Below are 12,505 nucleotides of genomic sequence, written 5' to 3'. Positions count from 1 at the left end.
AAGTCTTCTCAACGTCAAGATAACTCGGTCGTCCACTCCTGAAGACGACTAGACCAGTATCCAACCAACTCTCGAGCAACTTTTCTTGATCTTTCGTCGGTCACTTTCTCTCTTATCTCTACGGATGATCTCTGCTTCTGCTGATCTCTCACTTATAATCTGATCTTTGGTTCTTACTGATGATATTTCTCTGTGACTAACTGGTGTCTCTTTTACGATCTCTGCATCTGCTGCTACGACCGTCGTATTTATACGGCACTCTGGGGGCGAAGCCTACGGCGAACGTCACAGGCTCCCGAGATTACTAGAACTTCTTAGATGAATCCAGACGAGGTATTGCATCAGAAATCACGGCTCTTCTCACGTCACGACGGCGCCTGACGAGTTCCACAACACTCCTGCACCTCCAACACAATGCGCTAACACCTCCTTGCTGCCAAACTTCTCGAAAATCCATTCTCCTTTCCTTTATCTTTCTTTGCTAGAAACAATTACCTTCACATAGCCACTACCATAGGCATTTAGCTTCATACTTTTTTTTTTTTTTAAAGGCTTGGGCAATCTCATTTTAGTATCACATGGAACCTAGCCTAGCCATTTACACTGCACCATAGGTACTTTCTAATTTATTATAAACAGCCCACATGGAATTTCACGCTTGTATCACCAGGCTACTTGTGAGCTTCAAGTGGCTGTACTGATTTTAACTTTCTTGGGCAATATAACACTAACACATTAAGATTTTTGGATGTATAGCAATCAAAAACGTAATTCTGTATTGAAAAGAAAACTCTATAAATGCCAACGAAGCCTATTTTGAAGAAAAAGAATTCCAACACACGACAGGTGATTGACTGCTGTCGGCCAGGATTTACGGCAAGCAAAGACTTCTTAAAAGTATTAGTTTCAAGATCTTTGTTGTGCTCTTATTCAGGTGTTTTTACCACAAATTATTTTATATTTTCGATAGACATTGCATAAGAGTCACTTTGGGAAATGTACTTCAATGCAGAGTTGAAATTTACATTCTTTCAAATCTACCCTAGCAAGGGGGTACCCAAAGACTGAAGGAAGATAGGAAGGCTCAAAATACGAATGTTAATCTACTAGTTGCCAACTCCAAAGTGAACACAATAGTTTGACCACCCAGTGTTCAGATGGCGTTGTAGGTATACCCGCATGTCGTCTGTTTGTTTACTTTTAGAATTTGACAGTTGAACTTGACCATCAGTGAATAAGTCACACAAGTGTGTTGTTTGCAATAAACAAAAATAAACCGATCCTCATTTGGTGTTTCACAGGTTCCCTAAGGATAAAGAATGGTGAGCACTAACAGTATAATACATTAAATATGTGCTACTAATCAGTAAGCCCCACTGATATATTGGATATAAGATTAAGGCAAGGCATCCAGTACATTTTTTTTTCAAACTTTTTTTTTTTAAGTTTACTGAGTAACTTCATGACTTTATCACACTCAAACCAGTAACCAAGCAGTGCTGTGCCAATTCAGGAGTGTTAAGAGAATAAAAAATGTTGGTTTAGAGTGTAAAAGTGTTCAAGGTATGTCAATGAAAGTATAGCCTACAAGGTTAGTAAAAACCCTCCAAATTCCTAGCCTAACCAATAACTGATTAGTATCACAGCAAACATGCTGATATATATCCAATGGTTAGACAGATTTAGTATCGTTGATGATCCAAAATCAGTGGGTAAAAGATCAAAGCAGTGGAGAAGCAGCTTCCAAATTTATTTAGAAGCACTAGGAAAAATGGATAAAAAGCAGCAGAAACCATTGTTACTTCATACTGCAGGTTTAGAAGTTCAGGAAGTTTACAGAAGACAATTGAAGGGCTCACAAATCCATTTGCTCCTCAAGCATATATGTACTTTGAATGTTATCAGCTCATTGAAGCCTCACAGGAATCAGGCGAGACAGTAGATTCATTTGTGACTAGGTTAAGGAAATTAGCCTCAACTTGTGAATTTGGAGATCTAGACCAGAGATTAATAGAGCAAATTATAGTGAAGACTAACTCTCAAGAGGTTAGGAAGACATTGCTACAAGAAAAGAAGCTAACCTTGCAGAAAGTTCTAGAAATAGCAAGACAGAATATTTCCCAAGTCTAAACGAGTAGCCCAGTCATAGCCAAGGAAATACGTTTGGCTGTAGCTCCGAAAATAGCCATAGGATTTTTTCAAAAATAATCTCAATGTGATTCCCACAAAAAGTTACCTTATATTGCTTAACCTAACCTAACCTAACCCAACCTAACCTCACCTCACTTTTAAAGTGATGCGTTCAAGAGTGATTGGATTTTCTCTGCAACATGCTATACATCATAACTATAGCATAGTAGGATGTTTTGTATGCTGGTGAAATAGGATGGCATAACATATAGTATTATATGTTCACCTAGATGCTTGATATGGACGAACCTCATCCAAATTCAGGAATTGAAGCAAAAAACCTCATGACAACTAAATTCAAGCTATCGTGTGCAGCAGGCATTTCTCCACCAAAAATTACCTTCATCCAGCTTCTGACAAACTTTGCCACAATGTAGAAGGTATGTGTTATTGAAAAATGCTGATTTAATTGTAGCCATATAAAGCTTAGATGCCTTTTTACACATGGGTATGCTACAAAGGTAAATGAAAGGTTAATATACTCGCAAGCACTTTTGCCATACTTTATTCTGATAGCAGAATAAAGTACACAGAAAGCACTTGCCAGCATTCTTTGTTTCATCCTATTTATATTTTTTTTCCATGTGCAATTTTGGATATATCTATTCATATATGTATGTACAGTGGTACCTCAAGATACGAAAGGCTCAACTTACGAAAAACTCGAGATACGAAAGCAAATACGAAAAATTTTACGGCTCTACATACGAAAATTGCTAAAGATACGAAAGGTTGTTGCTGTAAAGTCCGAGATTCGCCCGTACCACCGATAACAATTTTGAAACTCACGTACCGCCAACTGAGTAGACTCGCCACCATCCTCCCGCTCTCCCATTGGTTCCTGATGCTAGTCATCACCATGAGATCCTTCTCTCCTGTTGGTCAGCATCCCTCCCATGATGCATCTACGTAGCGGCATGCTTCTTCGGCCACTGCACGGCATCATCTGTATCGTAAGCACGCGGTTTTCTTGCAGTTTTCGTTTGTTCTAACGATTTCGTTTATTAACATAAATTCGTTAGTGATTTTGTTGTAGTATGCTTTATCGTGTTGTGTGAGAACTTTACTACATGCGTATACGTACTACATAACATAATTACGTACAGTATATACATAGTCATGGGTCCTAAGAAACTTGAAATTCACGGAAAGAAGAGGATGCTCTCTTTGGAAATCAAGATGGAGATTATCAAGAAGTATGAAGCTGGTATGCAATGGCGTCACTATTTTGTCCAGCAAGAGGACCCCCGTGCACGATGAAATGGAAAGGCTTCTTCTTGTCTGGATAAAAGACAAAGAAATCGCTGGCGATACGATAACGGAGACGGCAATCTCCCACAAGGCCAGCGCTATTTTCAGCGATTTGATTGCCCAGGCCAAAGACGACGGAGGAGAAGGGACATCAACGCCAACCCCAGAGTTCAAGGCTTCGCATGGCTGGTTCGAGAAATTCCATAAACGGACTGGCATCCATTCGGAGGTGCGGCATGGGGGGGCGGCCAGCTCGGACACGAAAGCGGCCGAAGCCTTTAAAAAGACGTTCAACGAGATGATGATCAACGAAGGCTACAGTTCTCAGCAAGTCTTCAACTGTGATGAGACTGGCCTTTTTTGGAAAAAATGCCTCGTCGGACGTACATCAAGGAGGAAGACAAGAAGCTACCTGGGCATAAGCCTATGAAAGACAGGCTTACACTCGCACTTTGTTCCAACGCCAGTGGGGATTGCAAGGTGAAGCCCCTACATGTCTATCATTCCGAGACTCCTCGAGCCTTCAAGGCCCACAAAATGCTTAAGAAGCTTCCAGTGATGTGGAGGGCTAATGCGAAAGCCTGGGTAATGAGGCTTTTGTTCACGGAGTGGGTAAATGTGTGTTTCGGCCCGACAGTGAAGAAATTCTTGGAAGAGAAGCGCCTCCCTCTGAAATGCCTACTGGTGTTGGACAATGCCCCTGCTCACCCTCCTGGCCTTGAGGAAGATATCCTAGCGGAGTATTCCTTCATCAAGGTTCTTTATCTTCCGCCTAACACCACCCCTCTCCTCCAGCCCATGGACCAGCAAGTGATATCGAACATCAAGAAGCTGTATACGAAACATCTTTTCAAGAGATGTTTCGACATCACCGATACCACAAACCTCACCTTGCGTCAATTTTGGAAGGAGCATTTCGATATCGTGATATGCATCCGACTCGTCAACCAAGCTTGGCAGGAGGTTTTGAGGTGAACCTTGAATTCCTCGTGAAGGAAACTCTGGCCTGATACCGTATCCGCCCGAGACTTCGAGGGATTCGACGTGGGTGAAGCTGGTGCTGCAGATTCAGAAACAGTTCACGATCCTGAAACTTTCGCAACCAGATCTTGACAAGATCGTTGCACTTGGCAAGTCCATGGGGCTGGTCGTCGACGAGGACGACATCAATGACCTTCTCGAGGAGCACCAAGAGGAGCTTACGACGGATGACCTGAAGGAGTTGGAGGCCATGCAACATAACGTCGTTCAAGAGGAGTTCTCTAGCAGCGGCGAGGAGGAGGACAACAACTCTATGACAACGGCAGAAATTAAGGATGCTCTAGCTGCTTTTCATAAGGTGCAATCATTCGTAGAAAAGAGACACCCCGAGAAGGCTTACACAAGTTGTAAGCTTGCAAAGTTCGATGACGTTTGCCCGAGTCGTTTCAGGAACATTGTTAAAAGTAGGCAGACGCAATCTTTCTTGGATAGTTATTTTTTAAAGAGGCCTTTAGTAGGAGTAGTAAGCAAAAAGGAAGAACCAAGTGATACTACTAAAAAACAGAAAGTTGAAAGTGGTGAAGAAGTTGAAATTTTGTAAAAAAAAAAAAAAAAAAAAAAAAAAAATTAAATTTAGTTTTTTGTAAAGTTAAGTATTACAGTTTTGTTAATGTGTTTCATGCAGTTTAGTTCATGTATGTTTTCCTTACATTTTTTATGTGTTTCGTAAAGTTAAGTGTACGTATGTATCTGCCGTTTGTCCTCCTCCTCTGTCGCCGCTTTCGGAGATAGCCTCACTCGAAAGGTAAGCTTCCACATTTTACTACATACGTACATATGTACGTACAGTATTTCTTGTATACCATGCACACTAATACACTTTATTTACAGGTATATTAGCAGTACATATTAAGTTAGGTATTGGATGGTCCAAATTGTTGTAGTATTTTATTGTTTATAGGTCAATTTAGCTTTATTATGAAATTTACTGGGGTGTTTTAGTAGGGCTTGGAACGGATTAGCCATTTTACATGTAAAATGCGGTCCAAGATACGAAAAGCTCATGATACGAAGGCCACCTCAGAACGGATTAATTTTGTATCTCGAGGTACCACTATGTCTTTAATAATTTATATAACTGCAGTACATAATTTAGCAAAATGATTTTTGTGTGCTATATTTTTGTGTATATATTTATATACATATATTTTGTATAATACACTTATTGTTGAAATACATATTTTCAGATACATCAATAGATTTACACCATCAAGCAAATTATACATCAAACTGGTTACTGACTTATCCACACGAGAATTTGCACAACCTTGAGTATGGTGTGTAGTTGATGTGCAGTTTGTTTATGTTTAGATTTTCTGAAATGGTAAGTGCATTACAATTATTCTAAATATAGTTAATCTTGTAGGTACCATTCCTGCTCTGGAGAATAGATCATCTGAGATAAGAGCTTCATCCTTGAAACATGGTAAATGGTCTATGTTTTTGGTAGATATTACAGTTTTGCTTTTACTAACTAGAATTCATATAGTAGGTAAAGATTTACCTTTAAGATTTTGCTATATTATGCTACATATATATTCACTTTGTCTTCAGTGAAAAAGTGTTAGACTAATAGTTGTATTATGGCTATAGGGTTCAGCCATCAACTGACCAGGGAAAATTCCAAAGAAGATTGTGAAAATGTTGAATTAAGTGAAAATGTTCAATCAGATATTGGTAAGAAAATTTTGTTTAGTAGTGTTTTTGTATATATTCACGCATAAAATACTTATGACTTTACCAGCCAAATGAAAAAGTATAATATGGCATTTGTTTCATTTCATATTATTTGCGTTTCCAGAATTTACTGATGGTTATTCAAAGGATACTGGCAGTGAAGTGTACAGTAATGCCACAGTAACAAGCATTATGGATAATATTAGTTGTATTGCTACAAGTGTTAGTCCTACTACAACTATTATGACTGCTAGACCTACATTTGCTACTAATACTGCTACTACTACTACCCTTCCTCCTACTGCTGCTACTACTACAACTACTACTAATGATGATGTTGACTGATAATTTACAAAAGCCTGAAATACAGTATGAGACCATACAATTAGGGTTACATGAAGAAGGAGAACCAACATTCACAACCATAAAATGAAATGGTAAGATGTTACCATGAATCAATTTTTTTAAGAGAGAGATCGAAACAAAATATTTTTCCCCAATAAATGGTCAGTTTGAAATGCAATTAATAAATAAATAAATTTTAAAAATTGTATACATATATAAAATTTAATAGTTATTCTTATGTTTGTACCAATTGTTTTTGCACTGGATTATTAACTTTTAATTTTTTTTATCAGAGTCTACCAGCAGCTTGCAAAGGAAAAAGACAAACCAGCGTGCACTAATAAAGAAGCAACGGATGCAGATTTGTAGACTTACGGAAAAACTTGAACAAATGCAGGTAAGCCAAAAAAAATTGTGATACATGTACCCACCATCTACAATTATAAAAATTGCAAGCAAATATATAAGTGGCACAGCTTTTGAATTTTTGAAAACACAAATGAAATTAGCAAGTGTCTCCAAATATGGTAGGAGATATTCACTTCCCCAAACATGTTTTTCTCTTGGACTTTATTTCAAAAGTCCCAGAGCATATAACTTTATCAGCAAGATATTTACTTTACCAACAACGAGAATGCTGAGGTACTGGGTATCCAAGATTGATTTTAATGTTGGCTGGAATGAGTATGTTTTTAAATTGTTAAAACTGAAAGCTTTATCAATGAATGAAAATGGTAAATACTGTGGCATTATTTGATGCTATATCCCTTAAATCTGATGTACAGTTCAACATAAGTAAAGATGTGGTGGAGGGATTTGAAGATCTTGGCCAGTATGGCAAAGGGCAAGACCCAGCTCACTATGCCATGGTCTTCATGGCAAAAGGCTTGGCTTCCAAATGGAAGCAAGTACTGGGCTATTTTTTATTTACAATATCTATTAAAGGTGATACCTTAATGTATATGGTAACTGACTGTATTGGTAAATTAAAGAATGTATGTTTATACACAACATTTTTGGTATGTGACCAAGATCCAAATAATAGAAGGCTATTTAAAAATCTTAATATTTCCATAGAAAAACTTTTTTTCTCACACGAAGGTGAAAATTAATGTAGATAACCTCAACGTTTGTGATGGTGTTGTAGATAAAGTGATAAGACATATTTTTAAAAATGCGTATATATTATTACGTTAAATTTCTCAACAGAACATTAAGGAAAAGAAAACATAGTGGTGGTAATTACTCAAGTCCCCGTAAAAATAGAAAACTTACAAAGATTTCACATATTTGATATAATTTGACTAAGGTTCATGTTATAGAATAGTCTATGCAATGTAATTTTTTTTCTTGGTCATAAAGATATTAAAATAATATATTTCTCAGGAACTGACATATTTGGTGTTAGGAACATGTTTAGTGGTATGTATTATATTTAACTTTGATTTAACTTGTTTAGTGGTATGTATTATATTGATTTAACTTATAAGTGCATGAATATTTCAGTATGTTTGCACACCTGAGTAGCATTACAGGAGTATACTGCTTCAACATCTTATTTTGTTAGAGTGTTCCTTGTCTTCTTATTTCTTCTATTTCCTAAATAAAGACTAACATTTTACACTATTTGTATACTGTATTTGTTTGTATTTGTATTTTCATTTACATTCAATGTGTTTACTGTCTGTGCTTTCTATGTTTGCATGCTTGCTTTGTCTTATGTTTGCACTATGTATTTAATTCTTGAAGAAAACCTATTTTTAGTATTATGTTTTCTCATATTTATAATTATATTAGAGTTTATTTGCATGTAATTCATCATGCAATTTTGGTTTGCTTGTATGTTTTTTTTGGGGGGGTTTACAATTTTTATATGTGCAATATTATTTACTGAGTTATTTTTTCTTATTTATGTATAGCTTATTAAAGTTCATTTGCATGTGATTTATCTTGCATTTTTGGTTGGCTTGTATGCTACCTTATTTCTATTTCCAACCCCCTTTAGATTATTTTTGTGTGTGATACAATTTAGAGTTATTTTGTTCCTTTTGTTTGCATATTTATACATTTATTAGTTAATATTACTAAAGAGTATACATAAATGGATCATGCATTTCCGTTTCAATAAAAAAAATTACAATTGTGTTTTATATACACCTAATATCTCCATTCTACAGTGGTCTACAAACTGTAATTAAATGTATGCCTACACATACTAGCTATGCACTTGTGACTAAGTTTAACTAATCAAATATACAGTATGTTTTACTTTATTCGAACATGATATCGTATAGAACATTTAAAAATGAGTATAATATACAATACTTAAATTTGCAAGAAAATTAACAAAATTATAAGAGATATAGCTATTAAGTTTCTGAAAAATACACTGAGAAACATAAGGATATGTATTCTTAAGCTATATATGTACCTATTTGTAAATTTGCAATTTAGTTATCTAAAATTTAAGAATGTCATAAATAAAAGAAAAAATATAATAACGTAGTAATTGCAAATTATGAACTAATATGTCGCAAAATTTACAATCGAATTCCGTCCTATATTCCCGTAAGCATTACCGCTCTGAATGTTTAACCGTTCGCTCATTAGATGGAGCCCTTCATTTCGCATGGGAGTATCTGGCATCTTTTTTTCGTGAGGTTTCTGGATACGGCAAGACCATGACGATCACATACAATGAACCGTCGTGTGATTTCTGGATATGGCCGATAGTTTTGATTGCATTTCTTATAATTATTGCATCGGTGTTGGAGACTATATCTATGTAAAGAGAGATAGAGAAACTTTGTGTTGTCAGACAGCTTAAAGCAATGGAATAAGCATGTTTTGCTCTCACAATGGTTTATTACATACATAAAATAAAAATTAATATGAAAATATGGCTAGAAGAGATGAAACAAAGAGAATTGAAATTGGTGTAAATAGATATTCATAATTTTGCTCTCCATGCTTGCAAGTGAAAGCAAAAACTTTTATGGCGGATGGTTTGAGTTTCCATCTGACCGGCAAGATAATTGCGATCATTATGACGGCAACTGCATAGTCATTAAGGAAGAAAGCTAATTACCAATCAACACTTACCTAATGGCGAAAGTTCCATCTGAATTTGTGTCAGGTGTATTGCCGTTTAGCAGGGTGAAGTAAACAAGCGAGCTGTCTGCCAGATTAGACCTAATAAACGAGAGAAAATACTGTACATACATTACAATTTCCCAAACGTTCAACCCACACCCTCACGCACACACAGATATTTAAAGAAGCATTTTAACATGAACATCCTCGGATGAATACAACAACGGATAAGGGTGATAGAAAAGAAAACTATAACATTGGAGGATGATAACATACATAAAGACAATGACTATACATTCTTCAAAAAAATGGGAGAGAACATTTCAAGAGAATATGGGATATACTCTATCATGCAATCATATTTTAAGTATGTATATATACTTTAAAGTATTAGGCTCTCATTATATTTACTGGGTTGTTAAATTTATAAATATATGAATATAATTGGTAAGTGTAAAAAGATGTTAATAGCATAGATTTTGAAACAGAATGTATGTCCACTTATAGAAAAAAAAGTAACTCAAGGGAAGAAGGGCTGTACTTTGAGCATGGTATCTTACAGGCTATGTCGAGATGAAAAGAAGTTAGTAATACTGGACAGAATACAAGCTGAAAAAGTAAAAATAATTCTAAATTCTGCAAAATAAATCAGAGACATAACAGCAATGATTCAAATAACGAAAGCCAAAGGGAGTAAAAACAATTTTTTTTTAAAACTTCTTATAAAATTGCCTTTTTGTTACTTAACTCACTATATCGTAGTCGGAATCGTCATGGAAGTAAATTCGCATTGAAAGTTGGGGAAAAATGCATCGAATTCTGCAGCAGTGAAATAATCAAATCAGATAAAATATATCTATACAGAGCAGTCAATAAGACTTCGTAAACTAAAACGGATATTGACTTAGTGGAGATGGATCTTTTATTCGCAAAATGAGTAGGTGTGAGAGGTGAACATACTTAGAGCTATTTGTGATGAATACAGTAAGACCTCGTGTAGCTTACAATTTGGCATACAGCATATGACTAACAAATTCATTTTCTTCTAGAATAAAATTCACTAGCAATTATTTTATATAAGAATAAATATAAAATAAGCGCTTCGCAGGATACAAATAAATAGTATCTCCGAGCTACCATTCTCCCAATAATGCCCCAGCAACAATTTTTCCAGCAAACTGTCACAAAAAAAGAAATTTTGCACAATGCCGTAAAATTCCTGTTTCTGACGATATTATATTACTTTGTGCCTGAGACCATTGAGGTCAAAGTGAATTGTCAGTTTTCTTTAAAATGTTCAAAGGGCAATCAATGATCGAGATCACTTTTCTAAATGAACGATGTCCATATAACATCAAAGAAGCAACAAAAGCTCGATGCAAATCTTAATTGGAATTTTATGACGTTGAAACCAACTGACTGGCATTCTCCCTTCGGTGCTGCAAGAGTCACTCTTAACCGGATACATAAATATTGAAAAGCTCTTTCAATGGATTTCATTATTTTCTTTAATAATATAAATAAAACTTTATATATAATATAAATAAAACTTTAATAATATAAATAAAACTTACATAAAAATGGCACTTAACATTGTAACTTGCAAAGCTGATGCAAAGGCTATACCAGTATATTCAGAAACTTGACGTTCCCCTTTAGTTGTATTGTCATTTCCTGAACCTAGAAATGTTGTTTCCTATGAATTATTTTTCGTGCTCTGGTCCATCTGATGGGGTCATAGAGCAATTTTAGCTAGCTTCCCCAAGTCATCTTTCGGCACCTCAGGCAATTTGCAATTACAAGATGGCTGCCGCATGCCATATTTCATTATCAAAGTTTGTTCTTTTTTGTAAAATACTCTTTAATAACTCTTTTTGGAGTTTTTCTTGTATGTGTATATATATATATGTATATATATATATATATATATATATATATATATATATATATATATAAAATGGATTCTACAAACAAGAAAACCCCCCGAAAAGAGTTATTGCACAGTATTTTACAATAATGAAGAACAAACTTTGATATTGCAATATGGCATGTGGCATCCATCTTGCAAATTGCCTGAGTTGCCCAAAGATGACATTTGAGCAACACAGCAAAATTGCTCTATGACCCCATCAGAGACCATAGCACGAAAAATAATTCATTGTAAACAATATATATTACATTTATATATATATATATATATGAATAACTTGATCAAGAAGTATATAAAACGTGATGCTATGTATATGTAAAGGTTTTTGCCACGAAGGAAAAAAAATGAAAAGCGAGATAGTCAAGCACTTTCGGTCTACTTCGACCCATTACTTATCAACGACAGTGATTGGACCGATAATGCTAGAAGTGATTGTGTAGTGAATTTATCAAGCAAACAAATAAGTGATAATGCAGTGCGTACATTAGGCTTTGGGTTGTCTTTCTTCATATGTAACAAACCCTCAGCTTTATCAATAGCGACATCTCTACATAAGTTTTTGAAAAATACTGTGACCTACCACAAAATCATTTAGACATTATCAAAGGCATGACATAGTGCTACGCATGCCTATCATGAAAATAACTTCCCCGCTCGCTATAGAAAAAGTTTAAAAGAATTGAAAAACAACCTAAATCTTAGTTCGGGAATGTACCATTTGGACCTGTATATTTATAAAATGTTTATGAAGGAAATTAATATAAATGAACTACTAATAAATTAGTCCCACATGTATATAGCTATTATTTCTCTCTCTCTCTCTCTCTCTCTCTCTCTCTCTCTCTCTCTCTCTCTCTCTCTCTCTCTTGCTCGATATTCTCTCTCCCTCTCTCTCTTGCTAGATATATATATATATTTTTTTCTTTCCCGTCTTTTCATTAATAATATTTTGGAGAACATTTTTGTAAATTTCATGAT

The 12,505-nt window shown here is 35.3% G+C and overlaps 1 protein-coding gene across 1 annotated transcript in view; it reads right to left on the bottom strand.

The window, feature by feature from the left end:
- The window catches only part of LOC135211378 (neural-cadherin-like), a 480,177-nt gene that overhangs the window by 379,705 nt on the left and 87,967 nt on the right, over positions 1-12,505 (bottom strand). Inside the window, exon 11 of the mRNA XM_064244691.1 lies at positions 9,607-9,696. Coding sequence (XP_064100761.1) covers positions 9,607-9,696 — 90 coding nt within the window. The remainder of the gene's footprint in view (positions 1-9,606; positions 9,697-12,505) is intronic.

Source organism: Macrobrachium nipponense, chromosome 4, assembly GCF_015104395.2.
Source record: "Macrobrachium nipponense isolate FS-2020 chromosome 4, ASM1510439v2, whole genome shotgun sequence".
Classification (NCBI taxonomy): domain Eukaryota; kingdom Metazoa; phylum Arthropoda; class Malacostraca; order Decapoda; family Palaemonidae; genus Macrobrachium; species Macrobrachium nipponense.
Note: the sequence above shows the minus strand (reverse complement) of the source record. Positions and strands in the feature narration are given on the sequence as shown.